This window comes from Nansenia antarctica, assembly GCF_963989245.1.
Source record: "Nansenia antarctica genome assembly, chromosome: 2".
NCBI classification, from domain to species: domain Eukaryota; kingdom Metazoa; phylum Chordata; class Actinopteri; order Argentiniformes; family Microstomatidae; genus Nansenia; species Nansenia antarctica.
Window position 1 is genome coordinate 16,525,106 of NC_137675.1, and position 25,133 is coordinate 16,550,238.

Consider the following 25,133-nt stretch of genomic DNA (forward strand, 5'->3'; position numbering starts at 1 on the left):
ACAAACAACCAAAACAATGGCAAAACACCGAACAAGGACAGTAAAGCCTTGAGCCAAGGATATTCCTCATCAGCTGAGATGTTGGCATATTGAGCCAGGAGGGCTTCTTTTCTCTTCTTGGACTCCTCAGACACCACCTCCTGTTTCACCACAATCTTGGCTTGTTTCTCTATCATGCTAGCTATGGCCTGGACATCAGCTGCAGAGAGGGAGACAGAAATTAACAATTTTAACACAAATCATTGATTTCATGAACAAGTGAGGGTAATGTTATACCTATTTGGGATAAGATACAGCACTATGCTAACAGAGAAATGCACGAAAACCACTTGTGTCCTCAATCAATGTTGGTGATGTAATTGCGTCATGCAGTGCATGTACAACAAGTAAGTAAGTAAGTAAGTAAAGCTTTATTTATATAGCGCCTTTCGTACATGAAATGCAACTCAAAGCAACACACTGAATATCAGTTTTATACATTCCCTTCTCCCTCAATAGTTTGCTGAGAGTCTGGAGAAATGAATTGTGCATGTAGGTGAGATTGTTTGGTTGTTGTAACCAGTATACATAGGGTTATTCTGGCCAAATAATCTATCATACACACTGTAGTTAAGAGAGTGTCTTTGGAAAAAGGAATGTCCGTAAAAGCAAGGTGAATATAGAGAGGTGACTATTGAAGTGGCAGTGTTGACCAGAGGAGGCTGGTGGAGGCAGAATTCAGAGGACCATTCCTCACTCCTTTAGATTAATTACTGTCCTCAATTGCAGCCTCCACTGGTGTTGGAGGATATGGTTGTTGAAAAAAGCCTTCTGTTCTAACACTTTAATTATAACCATGGGAATGGTGCTTATGAGAAAATATGCCACTTGCTGGAGATCTGAAGAACAGCATAAAGTAGCCATAGCACCACTCCAAGTGCCCCAAAAAGAAACGCCAGATCCCAAGAGAAGGCTCGAGTTCAGGTGATAATCTGGACTCTGCCATCTCTGAAGCTGAGAGAATGCATTGATTAGAGTCACAGCAAGCAAACAGATTTCAGCCCCAGCACGGTGAGCAGCAGCAGCAACAGCAGCACCACGGGCTGGGACCAGCTCAGCAAAACCAACCTGTACATCCGCGGGTTGCCCCCGGCAACCACCGACCTGGATCTAGTCAAACTCTGCCAGCCGTATGGCAAGATCGTATCGGCTAAGGCCATCCTTGATAAGACAACAAATAAATGTAAAGGCTATGGGTTTGTGGACTTTGACAGTCCAGCAGCAGCCCTGAAGGCAGTCCATGCCCTGAAGACGAGTGGAATACAAGCTCAGATGGCTAAGCAGCAGGAGCAGGACCCTACCAACCTCTACATCTCCAACCTGCCCCTGTCAGTGGACGAGCAGGAGCTGGAGAGCCTGCTGAGGCCCTTCGGCCAGGTCATCTCCACCCGCGTCCTCAGGGACTACAGTGGGAACAGCAGAGGGGCGGGCTTCGCCAGGATGGAGTCCACAGAGAAGTGCAACGCAGTGATCTCCCACTTCAATGGGAAGTTTATCAAGATGGTGCCAGGAACTTTGGCGCCCCCTGAGCCCCTGCTCTGTAAGTTTGCTGATGGTCAGAGGAAGAGGCACAGTCACAGTCCGTTTGTCCCCAACGGACGGACATGGCCCAGGGAGGCGGAGCTGCGACTGGGTGGGATGACTCTGGCCTATGATCCATCCTCAGCCGCTATGCAGAATGGGTATTACGCGTCTCCGTACACCCTGACTAACAGGATGATGGCTCAGACGGCCATGTCTCCTTATATGTCTCCTGTCTCCACCTACCAGGTGCAGAATCATTCTTGGATGGCCCATCAGCCTTACATTATGCAACACCCGGCAGCTGTGATGTCGCCCTCTGTGGACCACACCATGTCAATGCAGCCTACCGCCATGATGACACAGCAGATGGGCCATCTCTCACTGGGGAACAGCGGCGCGTACATTCCTGCTAACACAGCCATGCAAGGAGCCTACATCCCCCAGTATTCCCACATGCAGGCTGCTGCTGAAAACGGCACGCAGCAGCAGGTGGATTCGTCCAACAATTCCTCTCCATATAGTCAACAAAGCAAGTAATGAGCAGATGACCTCAGTGAGCCTGTGACGGATATGAGTAGCCTGGTTGTCTGTGTCTGTGTATTTGTGTGTATGTCTTTTTAACAGCCATAAGTCCAGTCCAGGGGATCCACCCCCCCCCCCCCCCCGTGATAATTACCAATCATCCCCAGCAGTGGTCAATCATCTCCAGCCAATCATCAGATGCCACACCCTACAAAAGACCTTGAGAGTAAACCAGCAGGAGCTGTGTGATCCATTCACACAGTTCCCACCATTTTGTGTTGCCTTGCTGGTGGTTTAGTTTGTTAGTTGTGTTCTGTGTTAGTGATCTTGTTCAGTGATACTTTATTAGAGATCTTTTTGTTATGATTTAGTTGATACTTCATTTGGTTATAATTGTGTTGAGACTTTGTTCAGTTGATATTGTTAGTGATACGTTGTGTTTGAAACCTTTTTATTATTATTGTTTATTTAACCATCCACGGGATGAGTTTATTGTTTATTTGAGTATGAGGCATTTGTTAGTTCTAATTCTGTTTTATTTGTACCATTATGACTTTAATTTACCCTTACAGTAATAAATATCTTTACTTTACTCATAACACCTGTATTTTGTTACTTCTTATTCTCCCTAGCGAATGTAGAACGTAACAAGTGGGGGCTCGTCCGGGATCTAACGCCGTTAAAGGGTCCGGATCTAACAAAAGGTATTTGGCTGGGGTAATTAATAGTTAATAACCATCATGGCAACGAGAAAGTTTGAATTGGAACAATTTATGACCCAGCCCTCTATAGAACAACTGGAGGAATGCAAAAAGGCAGAGTTGATAGAAATAGCTACTCACGTTGGTCTTACATATGAGAAAAGGATAACAAAGAAGGAGCTGAAACTTCTTCTGGTGGGGGAACTGGTTGAGAAGGGTGTGATTGAACAGGCTAGGATGAAAATTATGGGGAGGAGGAGTCTGGGGGCTCTCTACCTTCAGGGGGAGAGGAGCTTCTTCAGACGCCCGTCCCATCCTTTAAGACACCACTGAAAAAAGTGGATATCACTTTGGAGCAGTTTGCCCCATCTCCTATTGGTAGTGCCAGTACTGGGGCTCTTGGAGAGGAGGCGAAACAGCAGTTTCAGTTAGCCTGTCTCCAAATGGAGGCCCAGGAAAGGGCAGCCATCAGAGAAGAGAAGGCTCAGGAGAGGACTGAGGCCCGAGAGGCTGAAGCCCAGTCTGAGGCCCGACAGCATGAGCTGAGGATGTGTGAGATAGAGTCTGCTAAAGTGATCAAGTTACGACAGCTAGAGCTCGAGAGTCAAGCTCTCAATCAAGCCCCATCTCCCAGTACCACCCCAAAACCTTTTGATGTCAGTAAGCATATTTCTTTGGTGCCTCCTTTTAAAGAGACTGAGGTGGATTCCTATTTTATTGCGTTTGAACGCGCCGCTGCCGCCTTACACTGGCCCGACAATGTTTGGGTATTACTGCTAAACTGCAAGTTGCAGGGAAAAGCTCGGGAGGCAGTAACTGCGCTTCCCGTTGCTGATAGTTTAGATTACACTAAGATTAAGGCCGCCATTTTTCGCGCCTGAGTTGGTTCCTGAGGCATATAGACAAAAGTTCAGAAATCTTAAGAAGACCCCCACCCAAACGTTTGCGGAGTTCGCTAGGGAGAAGGGAATTTTATTTGATAAATGGAGCAATGCGTGTAAAGCAAATGATTACGAAACCTTGAAAGAGTTAATTCTTCTAGAAGAATTTAAGCAAAATTTGCCTGATAGCATTGTTGTATATTTAAATGAACGAAACATAGTCCCTCTCCCTTGCTGCTGTGCGCGCAGACGAGTATATGCTCCTGCACAAAACACATTTCCCTTCTGTTCCTGCTGAGAAGCCTCGTAATGTGCCGGCTACTCAGTTTCATTCCGTGAACACTTCTTCCTTTAGGACGCAGAGCTCGAGGAAGGAAGATAGGGAATGTTATTACTGCCACAAACCAGGACATGTCATTGCCGATTGTTTAATTCTTAAAAACAAAGATCAGCAGTTGTCTAAGAAGGAACCACAAGTGCAGGGTATTGGATTGATTAGGGCGGTATCATGTTCTGACATTGAGATGACCACCACCACCGGCACTGAAAGGGATAAATGTTTTGATCCATTCATATTTACTGGCTTAGTGTCATTGACGGGCGAACAAAAAGATCAGTGTCCAGTACGTATTTTACGAGACACCGGGGGGTCACAGTCGGTAATTCTATGTAGTGTCCTGCCATTCTCCGATCAGTCTGCGTGCGGAAATGAAGCTGTGTTGTGTGGTATTGAAATGGGTTATGTCTCGCGGGCTGTACACCGCATTCACATACAATCTGAGTTGGTTACTGGTTTTTATTCGGTTGCTGTATGTCCAGCGTTACCCATTAAAGGAGTGACATTTTTGTTGGGCAATGATATTGCTGGGGGTAAGGTGACTCCTACGTTGGAGGTACTGGATTCGCCTCAATGCAGGGAATCTGAGACAAAAGATTCAACAAATGTTGATTTGTTTCCGGTGTGCGCCGTAACTCGTGCACAATCGAGTCGAGGCAGAGAGGAGGATAGCGATGTTTCTCTCTGCGATAGTGTGATTATGCAAGCCTTGTCTGAAAGGAATGAAAACCCGATTGTTTTAGTTTCTCCCAGGGAGAAAGTGGTAGAGTTACCATCCTCCCCGAGTCCTACCATACCATCCGCTGACAGCCTATCTCTCCCTGTAACCGGCGAGAGATTGCGTGTCGCTCAGGTAGATGATCAGTCATTAAACAAATGTTTTGTAAATGCAGCAAGTGAAAAATCTGAAATAGGGGAGCCATTTGAACGTGTAATAATTGATTGTGTTGGACCTTTGCCTAGGACTAAAAGTGGAAGTCAGTATTTGCTCACTATTATGTGCGCTGCTACTCGTTTTACCGAAGCTGTGCCGTTGCGTAACATATCAGCCAGCTCAGTGGTGGAAGCTTTAACAAAGTTCTTTTCCACATTCGGTCTTCCTCTTGTTATACAATCTGACCAGGGCACTAACTTTCAGTCTAAGCGTTTCAAACAAGCCCTAAGAACGTTAGGGATACGACATGTTGTTTCCAGTGCCTATCATCCTGAGAGTCAGGGTGCATTAGAACGATGGCATCAGACGTTAAAGGCGATGCTTCGTAAATACTGTCTAGAGAGTGGGAAGAGTTGGGATGAAGGAGTGCCATTCATGTTGTTTGCAGATCGTGAAGCTGTTCAGGAATCTTTAGGATTCAGTCCCGCGGCACTTGTCTTTGGACCTACGCCTCGCGGTCCGCTCAAATCACTGCAGGATAAGTCCCTCTCAGTTGAGTTTAGTGCGGAGCGGAATGTGTTAGATTACATTAGTCATTTTCGTGAGCTCTTGCATCAGGCTAATACCATTGCAAAAGAGTCTCTTGTTAGTTCGCAAACAGTGATGAAGCGTCATTATGATCGCACTGCTGTTTTTAGAAAGTTTCATGTAGGGGATAAAGTTTTAGCTCTATTGCCTATTCCAGGCGCTGCGCGGTTGGCGAAATTCTGTGGTCCGTATGAGATTCGTGAGTGTCTTAGTGACACTGAGTATGTGATCAGTACTCCCGAGAGACGGAGAAGTACTAGAGTGTGTCATGTGAACATGTTAAAACGCTATTGCTCCAGTGAGGAATCTAAAATTAGTCAAGAGACTTGTAAAACTGTCCCTAAGCCGGTAGTCACTGGCCGCGGTGCATTCATTGTGACAGAGACGCTGTGCGTGACCGATGAGGAGTTGAGGACACGTCATTCCTCTAATCAGAATACTCGAATGGGCAACTCGAAAATGTTGAAAGTGTTGCCCACTCAGTTAACTAATTTGTCAGATGAACAGCAAGTTGAGGTGATGAAGTTGATCGAGCGTTTTCTGTGTATATTTGGTGATATACCGAGTCAAGCTACTAAGTCATGCTCCCGTACTCACGGCTCCTGATCTTGGTAGACCAGTTAAGTTAGAGGTGTATGTAGGGTCCAGTTGTTGCCGGTGGTGGTGTTCACCGATAATAACCATTGTTTTCCTATCTCGCATGTGTAATCACAATCAACGTTTGATGAGATGGGTTTTCATAGTGCAAAATTACAGATTAGAGAAAGCATAAAAATAGGCGGACAGGTTGGTTTGTAGTGGTAATAACATTTGTTACATGTCCGAATCCTTGGGTTTGTGTCTTAAGTGGGGGAGTGTGACGGATATGAGTAGCCTGGTTGTCTGTGTCTGTGTATTTGTGTGTATGTCTTTTTAACAGCCATAAGTCCAGTCCAGGGGATCCACCCCCCCCCCCCCCCGTGATAATTACCAATCATCCCCAGCAGTGGTCAATCATCTCCAGCCAATCATCACCAGCCAATAATCAAACCCCAACCAATCATCAGATGCCACACCCTACAAAAGACCTTGAGAGTGAACCAGCAGGAGCTGTGTGATCCATTCACACAGTTCCCACCATTTTGTGTTGCCTTGCTGGTGGTTTAGTTTGTTAGTTGTGTTCTGTGTTAGTGATCTTGTTCAGTGATACTTTATTAGAGATCTTTTTGTTATGATTTAGTTGATACTTCATTTGGTTATAATTGTGTTGAGACTTTGTTCAGTTGATATTGTTAGTGATACGTTGTGTTTGAAACCTTTTTATTATTATTGTTTATTTAACCATCCACGGGATGAGTTTATTGTTTATTTGAGTATGAGGCATTTGTTAGTTCTAATTCTGTTTTATTTGTACCATTATGACTTTAATTTACCCTTACAGTAATAAATATCTTTACTTTACTCATAACACCTGTATTTTGTTACTTCTTATTCTCCCTAGCGAATGTAGAACGTAACAGAGCCCTAATGGATGCTGTGGGCGATGACAGATGTCAGATTGAGGGCAGTCTCAGCCGCTGTTGATGGACCAGACCCGGGACCCTCTTTTGCAGCTTCAACCAAACATCTGTGGAAGACGGAGTCAACAGAAACTACTACGGCGGAGGATGGAAAAAGGTGTAAATGGACTAAACTAATTATTCCCAAAAAAGAAAGATACAGAAAAATAGGTAGACGAAAGACGTGTATTTTCTACCAAGGATTCTCAAGTTGATGCAATGGGACACGTAGGCCTACCGCGTGATGTGATAATGCATGCGATTGAAAGTTTGTTTTTTTCTATAAAAGATTTCAATGATTTTTACAGGTAGTTTATTAGTCAGATATATGAAAAAAAAATATGTTGCTTGCAATGAGTGTTCATTTGGTGAGATGTTACTGGTTTTATTTTGGTCTTAAGCAACCAACCTGTACATCCGCGGGTTGCCCCCGGCAACCACCGACCTGGATCTAGTCAAACTCTGCCAGCCGTATGGCAAGACCGTATCGGCTAAGGCCATCCTTGATAAGACAACAAATAAATGTAAAGGCTATGGGTTTGTGGACTTTGACAGTCCAGCAGCAGCCCTGAAGGCAGTCCATGCCCTGAAGACGAGTGGAATACAAGCTCAGATGGCTAAGCAGCAGGAGCAGGACCCTACCAACCTCTACATCTCCAACCTGCCCCTGTCAGTGGACGAGCAGGAGCTGGAGAGCCTGCTGAGGCCCTTCGGCCAGGTCGTCTCCACCCGCGTCCTCAGGGACTACAGTGGGAACAGCAGAGGGGCGGGCTTCGCCAGGATGGAGTCCACAGAGAAGTGCAACACAGTGATCTCCCACTTCAATGGGAAGTTTATCAAGATGGTGCCAGGAACTTTGGCGCCCCCTGAGCCCCTGCTCTGTAAGTTTGCTGATGGTCAGAGGAAGAGGCACAGTCACAGTCCGTTTGTCCCCAACGGACGGACATGGCCCAGGGAGGCGGAGCTGCGACTGGGTGGGATGACTCTGGCCTATGATCCATCCTCAGCCGCTATGCAGAATGGGTATTACGCGTCTCCGTACACCCTGACTAACAGGATGATGGCTCAGACGGCCATGTCTCCTTATATGTCTCCTGTCTCCTGTCTCCACCTACCAGGTGCAGAATCATTCTTGGATGGCCCATCAGCCTTACATTATGCAACACCCGGCAGCTGTGATGTCGCCCTCTGTGGACCACACCATGTCAATGCAGCCTACCGCCATGATGACACAGCAGATGGGCCATCTCTCACTGGGGAACAGCGGCGCGTACATTCCTGCTAACACAGCCATGCAAGGAGCCTACATCCCCCAGTATTCCCACATGCAGGCTGCTGCTGAAAACGGCACGCAGCAGCAGGTGGATTCGTCCAACAATTCCTCTCCATATAGTCAACAAAGCAAGTAATGAGCAGATGACCTCAGTGAGCCTGTGACGGATATGAGTAGCCTGGTTGTCTGTGTCTGTGTATTTGTGTGTATGTCTTTTTAACAGCCATAAGTCCAGTCCAGGGGATCCACCCCCCCCCCCCGTGATAATTACCAATCATCCCCAGCAGTGGTCAATCATCTCCAGCCAATCATCAGATGCCACACCCTACAAAAGACCTTGAGAGTAAACCAACAGGAGCTGTGTGATCCATTCACACAGTTCCCACCATTTTGTGTTGCCTTGCTGGTGGTTTAGTTTGTTAGTTGTGTTCTGTGTTAGTGATCTTGTTCAGTGATACTTTATTAGAGATCTTTTTGTTATGATTTAGTTGATACTTCATTTGGTTATAATTGTGTTGAGACTTTGTTCAGTTGATATTGTTAGTGATACGTTGTGTTTGAAACCTTTTTATTATTATTGTTTATTTAACCATCCACGGGATGAGTTTATTGTTTATTTGAGTATGAGGCATTTGTTAGTTCTAATTCTGTTTTATTTGTACCATTATGACTTTAATTTACCCTTACAGTAATAAATATCTTTACTTTACTCATACCTGTATTTTGTTACTTCTTATTCTCCCTAGCGAATGTAGAACGTAACAAGTGGGGGCTCGTCCGGGATCTAACGCCGTTAAAGGGTCCGGATCTAACAAAAGGTATTTGGCTGGGGTAATTAATAGTTAATAACCATCATGGCAACGAGAAAGTTTGAATTGGAACAATTTATGACCCAGCCCTCTATAGAACAACTGGAGGAATGCAAAAAGGCAGAGTTGATAGAAATAGCTACTCACGTTGGTCTTACATATGAGAAAAGGATAACAAAGAAGGAGCTGAAACTTCTTCTGGTGGGGGAACTGGTTGAGAAGGGTGTGATTGAACAGGCTAAGGATGAAAATTATGGGGAGGAGGAGTCTGGGGGCTCTCTACCTTCAGGGGGAGAGGAGCTTCTTCAGACGCCCGTCCCATCCTTTAAGACACCACTGAAAAAAGTGGATATCACTTTGGAGCAGTTTGCCCCATCTCCTATTGGTAGTGCCAGTACTGGGGCTCTTGGAGAGGAGGCGAAACAGCAGTTTCAGTTAGCCTGTCTCCAAATGGAGGCCCAGGAAAGGGCAGCCATCAGAGAAGAGAAGGCTCAGGAGAGGACTGAGGCCAGAGAGGCTCAGGAGAGGACTGAGGCCCGAGAGGCTGAAGCCCAGTCTGAGGCCCGACAGCATGAGCTGAGGATGTGTGAGATAGAGTCTGCTAAAGTGATCAAGTTACGACAGCTAGAGCTCGAGAGTCAAGCTCTCAATCAAGCCCCATCTCCCAGTACCACCCCAAAACCTTTTGATGTCAGTAAGCATATTTCTTTGGTGCCTCCTTTTAAAGAGACTGAGGTGGATTCCTATTTTATTGCGTTTGAACGCGCCGCTGCCGCCTTACACTGGCCCGACAATGTTTGGGTATTACTGCTAAACTGCAAGTTGCAGGGAAAAGCTCGGGAGGCAGTAACTGCGCTTCCCGTTGCTGATAGTTTAGATTACACTAAGGTTAAGGCCGCCATTTTTCGCGCCTGAGTTGGTTCCTGAGGCATATAGACAAAAGTTCAGAAATCTTAAGAAGACCCCCACCCAAACGTTTGCGGAGTTCGCTAGGGAGAAGAGAATTTTATTTGATAAATGGAGCAATGCGTGTAAAGCAAATGATTACGAAACCTTGAAAGAGTTAATTCTTCTAGAAGAATTTAAGCAAAATTTGCCTGATAGCATTGTTGTATATTTAAATGAACGAAACATAGTCCCTCTCCCTTGCTGCTGTGCGCGCAGACGAGTATATGCTCCTGCACAAAACACATTTCCCTTCTGTTCCTGCTGAGAAGCCTCGTAATGTGCCGGCTACTCAGTTTCATTCCGTGAACACTTCTTCCTTTAGGACGCAGAGCTCGAGGAAGGAAGATAGGGAATGTTATTACTGCCACAAACCAGGACATGTCATTGCCGATTGTTTAATTCTTAAAAACAAAGATCAGCAGTTGTCTAAGAAGGAACCACAAGTGCAGGGTATTGGATTGATTAGGGCGGTATCATGTTCTGACATTGAGATGACCACCACCACCGGCACTGAAAGGGATAAATGTTTTGATCCATTCATATTTACTGGCTTAGTGTCATTGACGGGCGAACAAAAAGATCAGTGTCCAGTACGTATTTTACGAGACACCGGGGGGTCACAGTCGGTAATTCTATGTAGTGTCCTGCCATTCTCCGATCAGTCTGCGTGCGGAAATGAAGCTGTGTTGTGTGGTATTGAAATGGGTTATGTCTCGCGGGCTGTACACCGCATTCACATACAATCTGAGTTGGTTACTGGTTTTTATTCGGTTGCTGTATGTCCAGCGTTACCCATTAAAGGAGTGACATTTTTGTTGGGCAATGATATTGCTGGGGGTAAGGTGACTCCTACGTTGGAGGTACTGGATTCGCCTCAATGCAGGGAATCTGAGACAAAAGATTCAACAAATGTTGATTTGTTTCCGGTGTGCGCCGTAACTCGTGCACAATCGAGTCGAGGCAGAGAGGAGGATAGCGATGTTTCTCTCTGCGATAGTGTGATTATGCAAGCCTTGTCTGAAAGGAATGAAAACCCGATTGTTTTAGTTTCTCCCAGGGAGAAAGTGGTAGAGTTACCATCCTCCCCGAGTCCTACCATACCATCCGCTGACAGCCTATCTCTCCCTGTAACCGGCGAGAGATTGCGTGTCGCTCAGGTAGATGATCAGTCATTAAACAAATGTTTTGTAAATGCAGCAAGTGAAAAATCTGAAATAGGGGAGCCATTTGAACGTGTAATAATTGATTGTGTTGGACCTTTGCCTAGGACTAAAAGTGGAAGTCAGTATTTGCTCACTATTATGTGCGCTGCTACTCGTTTTACCGAAGCTGTGCCGTTGCGTAACATATCAGCCAGCTCAGTGGTGGAAGCTTTAACAAAGTTCTTTTCCACATTCGGTCTTCCTCTTGTTATACAATCTGACCAGGGCACTAACTTTCAGTCTAAGCGTTTCAAACAAGCCCTAAGAACGTTAGGGATACGACATGTTGTTTCCAGTGCCTATCATCCTGAGAGTCAGGGTGCATTAGAACGATGGCATCAGACGTTAAAGGCGATGCTTCGTAAATACTGTCTAGAGAGTGGGAAGAGTTGGGATGAAGGAGTGCCATTCATGTTGTTTGCAGATCGTGAAGCTGTTCAGGAATCTTTAGGATTCAGTCCCGCGGCACTTGTCTTTGGACCTACGCCTCGCGGTCCGCTCAAATCACTGCAGGATAAGTCCCTCTCAGTTGAGTTTAGTGCGGAGCGGAATGTGTTAGATTACATTAGTCATTTTCGTGAGCGTTTGCATCAGGCTAATACCATTGCAAAAGAGTCTCTTGTTAGTTCGCAAACAGTGATGAAGCGTCATTATGATCGCACTGCTGTTTTTAGAAAGTTTCATGTAGGGGATAAAGTTTTAGCTCTATTGCCGAAATTCTGTGGTCCGTATGAGATTCGTGAGTGTCTTAGTGACACTGAGTATGTGATCAGTACTCCCGAGAGACGGAGAAGTACTAGAGTGTGTCATGTGAACATGTTAAAACGCTATTGCTCCAGTGAGGAATCTAAAATTAGTCAAGAGACTTGTAAAACTGTCCCTAAGCCGGTAGTCACTGGCCGCGGTGCATTCATTGTGACAGAGACGCTGTGCGTGACCGATGAGGAGTTGAGGACACGTCATTCCTCTAATCAGAATACTCGAATGGGCAACTCGAAAATGTTGAAAGTGTTGCCCACTCAGTTAACTAATTTGTCAGATGAACAGCAAGTTGAGGTGATGAAGTTGATGGAGCGTTTTCTGTGTATATTTGGTGATATGCCGAGTCAAGCTACTAAGTCATGCTCCCGTACTCACGGCTCCTGATCTTGGTAGACCAGTTAAGTTAGAGGTGTATGTAGGGACCAGTTGTTGCCGGTGGTGGTGTTCACCGATAATAACCATTGTTTTCCTATCTCGCATGTGTAATCACAATCAACGTTTGATGAGATGGGTTTTCATAGTGCAAAATTACAGATTAGAGAAAGCATAAAAATAGGCGGACAGGTTGGTTTGTAGTGGTAATAACATTTGTTACATGTCCGAATCCTTGGGTTTGTGTCTTAAGGGGGGGAGTGTGACGGATATGAGTAGCCTGGTTGTCTGTGTCTGTGTATTTGTGTGTATGTCTTTTTAACAGCCATAAGTCCAGTCCAGGGGATCCACCCCCCCCCCCCCCCCCGTGATAATTACCAATCATCCCCAGCAGTGGTCAATCATCTCCAGCCAATCATCACCAGCCAATAATCAAACCCCAACCAATCATCAGATGCCACACCCTACAAAAGACCTTGAGAGTGAACCAGCAGGAGCTGTGTGATCCATTCACACAGTTCCCACCATTTTGTGTTGCCTTGCTGGTGGTTTAGTTTGTTAGTTGTGTTCTGTGTTAGTGATCTTGTTCAGTGATACTTTATTAGAGATCTTTTTGTTATGATTTAGTTGATACTTCATTTGGTTATAATTGTGTTGAGACTTTGTTCAGTTGATATTGTTAGTGATACGTTGTGTTTGAAACCTTTTTATTATTATTGTTTATTTAACCATCCACGGGATGAGTTTATTGTTTATTTGAGTATGAGGCATTTGTTAGTTCTAATTCTGTTTTATTTGTACCATTATGACTTTAATTTACCCTTACAGTAATAAATATCTTTACTTTACTCATAACACCTGTATTTTGTTACTTCTTATTCTCCCTAGCGAATGTAGAACGTAACAGAGCCCTAATGGATGCTGTGGGCGATGACAGATGTCAGATTGAGGGCAGTCTCAGCCGCTGTTGATGGACCAGACCCGGGACCCTCTTTTGCAGCTTCAACCAAACATCTGTGGAAGACGGAGTCAACAGAAACTACTACGGCGGAGGATGGAAAAAGGTGTAAATGGACTAAACGAATTATTCCCAAAAAAGAAAGATACAGAAAAATAGGTAGACGAAAGACGTGTATTTTCTACCAAGGATTCTCAAGTTGATGCAATGGGACACGTAGGCCTACCGCGTGATGTGATATTGAAAATGCATGCGATTGAAAGTTTGTTTTTTTCTATAAAAGATTTCAATGATTTTTACAGGTAGTTTATTAGTCAGATATATGAAAAAAAATATGTTGCTTGCAATGAGTGTTCATTTGGTGAGATGTTACTGGTTTTATTTTGGTCTTAAGCAACCAACCTGTACATCCGCGGGTTGCCCCCGGCAACCACCGACCTGGATCTAGTCAAACTCTGCCAGCCGTATGGCAAGATCGTATCGGCTAAGGCCATCCTTGATAAGACAACAAATAAATGTAAAGGCTATGGGTTTGTGGACTTTGACAGTCCAGCAGCAGCCCTGAAGGCAGTCCATGCCCTGAAGACGAGTGGAATACAAGCTCAGATGGCTAAGCAGCAGGAGCAGGACCCTACCAACCTCTACATCTCCAACCTGCCCCTGTCAGTGGACGAGCAGGAGCTGGAGAGCCTGCTGAGGCCCTTCGGCCAGGTCATCTCCACCCGCGTCCTCAGGGACTACAGTGGGAACAGCAGAGGGGTGGGCTTCGCCAGGATGGAGTCCACAGAGAAGTGCAACGCAGTGATCTCCCACTTCAATGGGAAGTTTATCAAGATGGTGCCAGGAACTTTGGCGCCCCCTGAGCCCCTGCTCTGTAAGTTTGCTGATGGTCAGAGGAAGAGGCACAGTCACAGTCCGTTTGTCCCCAACGGACGGACATGGCCCAGGGAGGCGGAGCTGCGACTGGGTGGGATGACTCTGGCCTATGATCCATCCTCAGCCGCTATGCAGAATGGGTATTACGCGTCTCCGTACACCCTGACTAACAGGATGATGGCTCAGACGGCCATGTCTCCTTATATGTCTCCTGTCTCCACCTACCAGGTGCAGAATCATTCTTGGATGGCCCATCAGCCTTACATTATGCAACACCCGGCAGCTGTGATGTCGCCCTCTGTGGACCACACCATGTCAATGCAGCCTACCGCCATGATGACACAGCAGATGGGCCATCTCTCACTGGGGAACAGCGGCGCGTACATTCCTGCTAACACAGCCATGCAAGGAGCCTACATCCCCCAGTATTCCCACATGCAGGCTGCTGCTGAAAACGGCACGCAGCAGCAGGTGGATTCGTCCAACAATTCCTCTCCATATAGTCAACAAAGCAAGTAATGAGCAGATGACCTCAGTGAGCCCTAATGGATGCTGTGGGCGATGACAGATGATGTCACATTGAGGGCAGTCTCAGCCGCTGTTGATGGACCAGACCCGGGACCCTCTTTTGCAGCTTCAACCAAACATCTGTGGAAGACGGAGTCAACAGAAACTACTACGGCGGAGGATGGAAAAAGGTGTAAATGGACTAAACGAATTATTCCCAAAGAAGAAAGATACAGAAAAATAGGTAGACGAAAGACGTGTATTTTCTACCAAGGATTCTCAAGTTGATGCAATGGGACACGTAGGCCTACCGCGTGATGTGATATTGAAAATGCATGCGATTGAAAGTTTGTTTTTTTCTATAAAAGATTTCAATGATTTTTACAGGTAGTTTATTAGTCAGATATATGAAAAAAAATATGTTGCTTGCAATGAGTGTTCATTTGGTGAGATGTTACTGGTTTTATTTTGGTCTTAAGCAACCAACCTGTACATCCGCGGGTTGCCCCCGGCAACCACCGACCTGGATCTAGTCAAACTCTGCCAGCCGTATGGCAAGATCGTATCGGCTAAGGCCATCCTTGATAAGACAACAAATAAATGTAAAGGCTATGGGTTTGTGGACTTTGACAGTCCAGCAGCAGCCCTGAAGGCAGTCCATGCCCTGAAGACGAGTGGAATAGTGAGTCCGTCGAGGTCGCCAGCTTGTAAGGTAACGCCTCTATGACCATATAAGGACAGACAGCAAGGTAACGTCTCTATGACCATAATATTATATTATGAGGACAGAAGACTTCCGACAGGGCCATTTTGAGCAGCGCCGGTATCTCCACATTGGTGAAAACGCAGCAATATCCATCTCACAGCCCAGCTACCATGTCTGAAGCCAAGTCCACAGAGTCCCTGGGTTCACAGCAGGGTCCAGAGATGGTGGCAGTGAAGTTGGAGGACTGCAGTCAACCACTGGAACATAATGTGTTAGTGAAAGAGGAAGAAGAAGAAATGATGGTGGCTGGAAGAGAGGAAGAGGAGGAAAAAGCTATGATGGTAAAAGAAGAAATAGAAGAGGAAGTGGAGGAGAAAGATTGCCCCCGGCAACCACCGACCTGGATCTAGTCAAACTCTGCCAGCCGTATGGCAAGATCGTATCGGCTAAGGCCATCCTTGATAAGACAACAAATAAATGTAAAGGCTATGGGTTTGTGGACTTTGACAGTCCAGCAGCAGCCCTGAAGGCAGTCCATGCCCTGAAGACGAGTGGAATACAAGCTCAGATGGCTAAGCAGCAGGAGCAGGACCCTACCAACCTCTACATCTCCAACCTGCCCCTGTCAGTGGACGAGCAGGAGCTGGAGAGCCTGCTGAGGCCCTTCGGCCAGGTCATCTCCACCCGCGTCCTCAGGGACTACAGTGGGAACAGCAGAGGGGCGGGCTTCGCCAGGATGGAGTCCACAGAGAAGTGCAACGCAGTGATCTCCCACTTCAATGGGAAGTTTATCAAGATGGTGCCAGGAACTTTGGCGCCCCCTGAGCCCCTGCTCTGTAAGTTTGCTGATGGTCAGAGGAAGAGGCACAGTCACAGTCCGTTTGTCCCCAACGGACGGACATGGCCCAGGGAGGCGGAGCTGCGACTGGGTGGGATGACTCTGGCCTATGATCCATCCTCAGCCGCTATGCAGAATGGGTATTACGCGTCTCCGTACACCCTGACTAACAGGATGATGGCTCAGACGGCCATGTCTCCTTATATGTCTCCTGTCTCCACCTACCAGGTGCAGAATCATTCTTGGATGGCCCATCAGCCTTACATTATGCAACACACGGCAGCTGTGATGTCGCCCTCTGTGGACCACACCATGTCAATGCAGCCTACCGCCATGATGACACAGCAGATGGGCCATCTCTCACTGGGGAACAGCGGCGCGTACATTCCTGCTAACACAGCCATGCAAGGAGCCTACATCCCCCAGTATTCCCACATGCAGGCTGCTGCTGAAAACGGCACGCAGCAGCAGGTGGATTCGTCCAACAATTCCTCTCCATATAGTCAACAAAGCAAGTAATGAGCAGATGACCTCAGTGAGCCCTAATGGATGCTGTGGGCGATGACAGATGATGTCACATTGAGGGCAGTCTCAGCCGCTGTTGATGGACCAGACCCGGGACCCTCTTTTGCAGCTTCAACCAAACATCTGTGGAAGACGGAGTCAACAGAAACTACTACGGCGGAGGATGGAAAAAGGTGTAAATGGACTAAACTAATTATTCCCAAAAAAGAAAGATACAGAAAAATAGGTAGACGAAAGACGTGTATTTTCTACCAAGGATTCTCAAGTTGATGCAATGGGACACGTAGGCCTACCGCGTGATGTGATATTGAAAATGCATGCGATTGAAAGTTTGTTTTTTTCTATAAAAGATTTCAATGATTTTTACAGGTAGTTTATTAGTCAGATATATGAAAAAAAATATGTTGCTTGCAATGAGTGTTCATTTGGTGAGATGTTACTGGTTTTATTTTGGTCTTAAGCAACCAACCTGTACATCCGCGGGTTGCCCCCGGCAACCACCGACCTGGATCTAGTCAAACTCTGCCAGCCGTATGGCAAGATCGTATCGGCTAAGGCCATCCTTGATAAGACAACAAATAAATGTAAAGGCTATGGGTTTGTGGACTTTGACAGTCCAGCAGCAGCCCTGAAGGCAGTCCATGCCCTGAAGACGAGTGGAATAGTGAGTCCGTCGAGGTCGCCAGCTTGTAAGGTAACGTCTCTATGACCATATAAGGACAGACAGCAAGGTAACGTCTCTATGACCATAATATTATATTATAAGGACAGAAGACTTCCGACAGGGCCATTTTGAGCAGCGCCGGTATCTCCACATTGGTGAAAACGCAGCAATATCCATCTCACAGCCCAGCTACCATGTCTGAAGCCAAGTCCACAGAGTCCCTGGGTTCACAGCAGGGTCCAGAGATGGTGGCAGTGAAGTTGGAGGACTGCAGTCAACCACTGGAACATAATGTGTTAGTGAAAGAGGAAGAAGAAGAAATGATGGTGGCTGGAAGAGAGGAAGAGGAGGAAAAAGCTATGATGGTAAAAGAAGAAATAGAAGAGGAAGTGGAGGAGAAAGATTGCCCCCGGCAACCACCGACCTGGATCTAGTCAAACTCTGCCAGCCGTATGGCAAGATCGTATCGGCTAAGGCCATCCTTGATAAGACAACAAATAAATGTAAAGGCTATGGGTTTGTGGACTTTGACAGTCCAGCAGCAGCCCTGAAGGCAGTCCATGCCCTGAAGACGAGTGGAATACAAGCTCAGATGGCTAAGCAGCAGGAGCAGGACCCTACCAACCTCTACATCTCCAACCTGCCCCTGTCAGTGGACGAGCAGGAGCTGGAGAGCCTGCTGAGGCCCTTCGGCCAGGTCGTCTCCACCCGCGTCCTCAGGGACTACAGTGGGAACAGCAGAGGGGCGGGCTTCGCCAGGATGGAGTCCACAGAGAAGTGCAACGCAGTGATCTCCCACTTCAATGGAAAGTTTATCAAGATGGTGCCAGGAACTTTGGCGCCCCCTGAGCCCCTGCTCTGTAAGTTTGCTGATGGTCAGAGGAAGAGGCACAGTCACAGTCCGTTTGTCCCCAACGGACGGACATGGCCCAGGGAGGCGGAGCTGCGACTGGGTGGGATGACTCTGGCCTATGATCCATCCTCAGCCGCTATGCAGAATGGGTATTACGCGTCTCCGTACACCCCGACTAACAGGATGATGGCTCAGACGGCCATGTCTCCTTATATGTCTCCTGTCTCCACCTACCAGGTGCAGAATCATTCTTGGATGGCCCATCAGCCTTACATTATGCAACACCCGGCAGCTGTGATGTCGCCCTCTGTGGACCACACCATGTCAATGCAGCCTACCGCCATGATGACACAGCAGATGGGCCATCTCTCACTGGGGAACAGCGGCGCGTACATTCCTGCTAACACAGCCATGCAAGGAGCCTACATCCCCCAGTATTCCCACATGCAGGCTGCTGCTGAAAACGGCACGCAGCAGCAGGTGGATTCGTCCAACAATTCCTCTCCATATAGTCAACAAAGCAAGTAATGAGCAGATGACCTCAGTGAGCCTGTGACGGATATGAGTAGCCTGGTTGTCTGTGTCTGTGTATTTGTGTGTATGTCTTTTTAACAGCCATAAGTCCAGTCCAGGGGATCCACCCCCCCCCCCCCCGTGATAATTACCAATCATCCCCAGCAGTGGTCAATCATCTCCAGCCAATCATCAGATGCCACACCCTACAAAAGACCTTGAGAGTGAACCAGCAGGAGCTGTGTGATCCATTCACACAGTTCCCACCATTTTGTGTTGCCTTGCTGGTGGTTTAGTTTGTTAGTTGTGTTCTGTGTTAGTGATCTTGTTCAGTGATACTTTATTAGAGATCTTTTTGTTATGATTTAGTTGATACTTCATTTGGTTATAATTGTGTTGAGACTTTGTTCAGTTGATATTGTTAGTGATACGTTGTGTTTGAAACCTTTTTATTATTATTGTTTATTTAACCATCCACGGGATGAGTTTATTGTTTATTTGAGTATGAGGCATTTGTTAGTTCTAATTCTGTTTTATTTGTACCATTATGACTTTAATTTACCCTTACAGTAATAAATATCTTTACTTTACTCATAACACCTGTATTTTGTTACTTCTTATTCTCCCTAGCGAATGTAGAACGTAACAAGTGGGGGCTCGTCCGGGATCTAACGCCGTTAAAGGGTCCGGATCTAACAAAAGGTATTTGGCTGGGGTAATTAATAGTTAATAACCATCATGGCAACGAGAAAGTTTGAATTGGAACAATTTATGACCCAGCCCTCTATAGAACAACTGGAGGAATGCAAAAAGGCAGAGTTGATAGAAATAGCTACTCACGTTGGTCTTACATATGAGAAAAGGATAACAAAGAAGGAGCTGAAACTTCTTCTGGTGGGGGAACTGGTTGAGAAGGGTGTGATTGAACAGGCTAAGGATGAAAATTATGGGGAGGAGGAGTCTGGGGGCTCTCTACCTTCAGGGGGAGAGGAGCTTCTTCAGACGCCCGTCCCATCCTTTAAGACACCACTGAAAAAAGTGGATATCACTTTGGAGCAGTTTGACCATCTCCTATTGGTAGTGCCAGTACTGGGGCTCTTGGAGAGGAGGCGAAACAGCAGTTTCAGTTAGCCTGTCTCCAAATGGAGGCCCAGGAAAGGGCAGCCATCAGAGAAGAGAAGGCTCAGGAGAGGACTGAGGCCCGAGAGGCTGAAGCCCAGTCTGAGGCCCGACAGCATGAGCTGAGGATGTGTGAGATAGAGTCTGCTAAAGTGATCAAGTTACGACAGCTAGAGCTCGAGAGTCAAGCTCTCAATCAAGCCCCATCTCCCAGTACCACCCCAAAACCTTTTGATGTCAGTAAGCATATTTCTTTGGTGCCTCCTTTTAAAGAGACTGAGGTGGATTCCTATTTTATTGCGTTTGAACGCGCCGCTCCCGCCTTACACTGGCCCGACAATGTTTGGGTATTACTGCTAAACTGCAAGTTGCAGGGAAAAGCTCGGGAGGCAGTAACTGCGCTTCCCGTTGCTGATAGTTTAGATTACACTAAGATTAAGGCCGCCATTTTTCGCGCCTGAGTTGGTTCCTGAGGCATATAGACAAAAGTTCAGAAATCTTAAGAAGACCCCCACCCAAACGTTTGCGGAGTTCGCTAGGGAGAAGGGAATTTTATTTGATAAATGGAGCAATGCGTGTAAAGCAAATGATTACGAAACCTTGAAAGAGTTAATTCTTCTAGAAGAATTTAAGCAAAATTTGCCTGATAGCATTGTTGTATATTTAAATGAACGAAACATAGTCCCTCTCCCTTGCTGCTGTGCGCGCAGACGAGTATATGCTCCTGCACAAAACACATTTCCCTTCTGTTCCTGCTGAGAAGCCTCGTAATGTGCCGGCTACTCAGTTTCATTCCGTGAACACTTCTTCCTTTAGGACGCAGAGCTCGAGGAAGGAAGATAGGGAATGTTATTACTGCCACAAACCAGGACATGTCATTGCCGATTGTTTAATTCTTAAAAACAAAGATCAGCAGTTGTCTAAGAAGGAACCACAAGTGCAGGGTATTGGATTGATTAGGGCGGTATCATGTTCTGACATTGAGATGACCACCACCACCGGCACTGAAAGGGATAAATGTTTTGATCCATTCATATTTACTGGCTTAGTGTCATTGACGGGCGAACAAAAAGATCAGTGTCCAGTACGTATTTTACGAGACACCGGGGGGTCACAGTCGGTAATTCTATGTAGTGTCCTGCCATTCTCCGATCAGTCTGCGTGCGGAAATGAAGCTGTGTTGTGTGGTATTGAAATGGGTTATGTCTCGCGGGCTGTACACCGCATTCACATACAATCTGAGTTGGTTACTGGTTTTTATTCGGTTGCTGTATGTCCAGCGTTACCCATTAAAGGAGTGACATTTTTGTTGGGCAATGATATTGCTGGGGGTAAGGTGACTCCTACGTTGGAGGTACTGGATTCGCCTCAATGCAGGGAATCTGAGACAAAAGATTCAACAAATGTTGATTTGTTTCCGGTGTGCGCCGTAACTCGTGCACAATCGAGTCGAGGCAGAGAGGAGGATAGCGATGTTTCTCTCTGCGATAGTGTGATTATGCAAGCCTTGTCTGAAAGGAATGAAAACCCGATTGTTTTAGTTTCTCCCAGGGAGAAAGTGGTAGAGTTACCATCCTCCCCGAGTCCTACCATACCATCCGCTGACAGCCTATCTCTCCCTGTAACCGGCGAGAGATTGCGTGTCGCTCAGGTAGATGATCAGTCATTAAACAAATGTTTTGTAAATGCAGCAAGTGAAAAATCTGAAATAGGGGAGCCATTTGAACGTGTAATAATTGATTGTGTTGGACCTTTGCCTAGGACTAAAAGTGGAAGTCAGTATTTGCTCACTATTATGTGCGCTGCTACTCGTTTTACCGAAGCTGTGCCGTTGCGTAACATATCAGCCAGCTCAGTGGTGGAAGCTTTAACAAAGTTCTTTTCCACATTCGGTCTTCCTCTTGTTATACAATCTGACCAGGGCACTAACTTTCAGTCTAAGCGTTTCAAACAAGCCCTAAGAACGTTAGGGATACGACATGTTGTTTCCAGTGCCTATCATCCTGAGAGTCAGGGTGCATTAGAACGATGGCATCAGACGTTAAAGGCGATGCTTCGTAAATACTGTCTAGAGAGTGGGAAGAGTTGGGATGAAGGAGTGCCATTCATGTTGTTTGCAGATCGTGAAGCTGTTCAGGAATCTTTAGGATTCAGTCCCGCGGCACTTGTCTTTGGACCTACGCCTCGCGGTCCGCTCAAATCACTGCAGGATAAGTCCCTCTCAGTTGAGTTTAGTGCGGAGCGGAATGTGTTAGATTACATTAGTCATTTTCGTGAGCTCTTGCATCAGGCTAATACCATTGCAAAAGAGTCTCTTGTTAGTTCGCAAACAGTGATGAAGCGTCATTATGATCGCACTGCTGTTTTTAGAAAGTTTCATGTAGGGGATAAAGTTTTAGCTCTATTGCCTATTCCAGGCGCTGCGCGGTTGGCGAAATTCTGTGGTCCGTATGAGATTCGTGAGTGTCTTAGTGACACTGAGTATGTGATCAGTACTCCCGAGAGACGGAGAAGTACTAGAGTGTGTCATGTGAACATGTTAAAACGCTATTGCTCCAGTGAGGAATCTAAAATTAGTCAAGAGACTTGTAAAACTGTCCCTAAGCCGGTAGTCACTGGCCGCGGTGCATTCATTGTGACAGAGACGCTGTGCGTGACCGATGAGGAGTTGAGGACACGTCATTCCTCTAATCAGAATACTCGAAATACTTGAAAGTGTTGCCCACTCAGTTAACTAATTTGTCAGATGAACAGCAAGTTGAGGTGATGAAGTTGATCGAGCGTTTTCTGTGTATATTTGGTGATATGCCGAGTCAAGCTACTAAGTCATGCTCCCGTACTCACGGCTCCTGATCTTGGTAGACCAGTTAAGTTAGAGGTGTATGTAGGGTCCAGTTGTTGCCGGTGGTGGTGTTCACCGATAATAACCATTGTTTTCCTATCTCGCATGTGTAATCACAATCAACGTTTGATGAGATGGGTTTTCATAGTGCAAAATTACAGATTAGAGAAAGCATAAAAATAGGCGGACAGGTTGGTTTGTAGTGGTAATAACATTTGTTACATGTCCGAATCCTTGGGTTTGTGTCTTAAGGGGGGGAGTGTGACGGATATGAGTAGCCTGGTTGTCTGTGTCTGTGTATTTGTGTGTATGTCTTTTTAACAGCCATAAGTCCAGTCCAGGGGATCCACCCCCCCCCCCCCCCGTGATAATTACCAATCATCCCCAGCAGTGGTCAATCATCTCCAGCCAATCATCACCAGCCAATAATCAAACCCCAACCAATCATCAGATGCCACACCCTACAAAAGACCTTGAGAGTGAACCAGCAGGAGCTGTGTGATCCATTCACACAGTTCCCACCATTTTGTGTTGCCTTGCTGGTGGTTTAGTTTGTTAGTTGTGTTCTGTGTTAGTGATCTTGTTCAGTGATACTTTATTAGAGATCTTTTTGTTATGATTTAGTTGATACTTCATTTGGTTATAATTGTGTTGAGACTTTGTTCAGTTGATATTGTTAGTGATACGTTGTGTTTGAAACCTTTTTATTATTATTGTTTATTTAACCATCCACGGGATGAGTTTATTGTTTATTTGAGTATGAGGCATTTGTTAGTTCTAATTCTGTTTTATTTGTACCATTATGACTTTAATTTACCCTTACAGTAATAAATATCTTTACTTTACTCATAACACCTGTATTTTGTTACTTCTTATTCTCCCTAGCGAATGTAGAACGTAACAGAGCCCTAATGGATGCTGTGGGCGATGACAGATGTCAGATTGAGGGCAGTCTCAGCCGCTGTTGATGGACCAGACCCGGGACCCTCTTTTGCAGCTTCAACCAAACATCTGTGGAAGACGGAGTCAACAGAAACTACTACGGCGGAGGATGGAAAAAGGTGTAAATGGACTAAACTAATTATTCCCAAAAAAGAAAGATACAGAAAAATAGGTAGACGAAAGACGTGTATTTTCTACCAAGGATTCTCAAGTTGATGCAATGGGACACGTAGGCCTACCGCGTGATGTGATATTGAAAATGCATGCGATTGAAAGTTAGTTTTTTTCTATAAAAGATTTCAATGATTTTTACAGGTAGTTTATTAGTCAGATATATGAAAAAAAATATGTTGCTTGCAATGAGTGTTCATTTGGTGAGATGTTACTGGTTTTATTTTGGTCTTAAGCAACCAACCTGTACATCCGCGGGTTGCCCCCGGCAACCACCGACCTGGATCTAGTCAAACTCTGCCAGCCGTATGGCAAGATCGTATCGGCTAAGGCCATCCTTGATAAGACAACAAATAAATGTAAAGGCTATGGGTTTGTGGACTTTGACAGTCCAGCAGCAGCCCTGAAGGCAGTCCATGCCCTGAAGACGAGTGGAATACAAGCTCAGATGGCTAAGCAGCAGGAGCAGGACCCTACCAACCTCTACATCTCCAACCTGCCCCTGTCAGTGGACGAGCAGGAGCTGGAGAGCCTGCTGAGGCCCTTCGGCCAGGTCATCTCCACCCGCGTCCTCAGGGACTACAGTGGGAACAGCAGAGGGGTGGGCTTCGCCAGGATGGAGTCCACAGAGAAGTGCAACGCAGTGATCTCCCACTTCAATGGGAAGTTTATCAAGATGGTGCCAGGAACTTTGGCGCCCCCTGAGCCCCTGCTCTGTAAGTTTGCTGATGGTCAGAGGAAGAGGCACAGTCACAGTCCGTTTGTCCCCAACGGACGGACATGGCCCAGGGAGGCGGAGCTGCGACTGGGTGGGATGACTCTGGCCTATGATCCATCCTCAGCCGCTATGCAGAATGGGTATTACGCGTCTCCGTACACCCTGACTAACAGGATGATGGCTCAGACGGCCATGTCTCCTTATATGTCTCCTGTCTCCACCTACCAGGTGCAGAATCATTCTTGGATGGCCCATCAGCCTTACATTATGCAACACACGGCAGCTGTGATGTCGCCCTCTGTGGACCACACCATGTCAATGCAGCCTACCGCCATGATGACACAGCAGATGGTCCATCTCTCACTGGGGAACAGCGGCGCGTACATTCCTGCTAACACAGCCATGCAAGGAGCCTACATCCCCCAGTATTCCCACATGCAGGCTGCTGCTGAAAACGGCACGCAGCAGCAGGTGGATTCGTCCAACAATTCCTCTCCATATAGTCAACAAAGCAAGTAATGAGCAGATGAC

General features: G+C 46.3%; 5 protein-coding genes and 1 pseudogene across 6 annotated transcripts; all 6 read left to right on the top strand.

Moving 5' to 3' along the window:
* Window positions 1–366: 366 nt before the first annotated feature.
* Window positions 367–2,100, top strand: LOC308149869 (RNA-binding motif, single-stranded-interacting protein 1-like; the record flags this gene model as incomplete). Its single annotated transcript, XM_080522751.1, has 2 exons — window positions 367–386; window positions 1,041–2,100. The coding sequence occupies 2 exons, from the start codon at window positions 367–369 to the stop codon at window positions 2,098–2,100; spliced, it is 1,080 nt and encodes a 359-aa protein (XP_080378877.1).
* A 1,129-nt stretch (window positions 2,101–3,229) lies between these two features.
* LOC308149870 (RNA-binding motif, single-stranded-interacting protein 1-like) lies at window positions 3,230–8,413 on the top strand (annotated as a pseudogene). Its single transcript has 2 exons — window positions 3,230–3,419; window positions 7,406–8,413. The product of its transcript is annotated as an RNA-binding motif, single-stranded-interacting protein 1-like (transcript).
* Window positions 8,414–9,536: 1,123 nt separating this feature from the next.
* On the top strand, window positions 9,537–14,817 carry LOC308149871 (RNA-binding motif, single-stranded-interacting protein 1-like; the record flags this gene model as incomplete). Its single annotated transcript, XM_080522752.1, has 2 exons — window positions 9,537–9,753; window positions 13,723–14,817. 2 exons carry the CDS (start codon window positions 9,537–9,539, stop codon window positions 14,721–14,723), a joined length of 1,218 nt encoding a protein of 405 aa, XP_080378878.1. The 3' UTR covers window positions 14,724–14,817.
* LOC308149872 (RNA-binding motif, single-stranded-interacting protein 1-like) lies at window positions 14,731–16,774 on the top strand (the record flags this gene model as incomplete). Its single annotated transcript, XM_080522753.1, has 3 exons — window positions 14,731–14,758; window positions 15,191–15,423; window positions 15,965–16,774. The coding sequence occupies 3 exons, from the start codon at window positions 14,731–14,733 to the stop codon at window positions 16,772–16,774; spliced, it is 1,071 nt and encodes a 356-aa protein (XP_080378879.1).
* A 1,073-nt stretch (window positions 16,775–17,847) lies between these two features.
* LOC308149874 (RNA-binding motif, single-stranded-interacting protein 1-like) lies at window positions 17,848–18,825 on the top strand (the record flags this gene model as incomplete). Its single annotated transcript, XM_080522755.1, has 1 exon — window positions 17,848–18,825. A coding segment is annotated over one exon (978 nt), but the record flags the coding sequence as incomplete, so codon positions are not given.
* Window positions 18,826–19,952: 1,127 nt separating this feature from the next.
* Window positions 19,953–25,121, top strand: LOC308149875 (RNA-binding motif, single-stranded-interacting protein 1-like; the record flags this gene model as incomplete). The annotated part of the gene is made up of 2 exons (XM_080522756.1): window positions 19,953–20,142; window positions 24,121–25,121. The coding sequence occupies 2 exons, from the start codon at window positions 19,953–19,955 to the stop codon at window positions 25,119–25,121; spliced, it is 1,191 nt and encodes a 396-aa protein (XP_080378882.1).
* Between the last annotated feature and the right edge of the window lie 12 nt (window positions 25,122–25,133).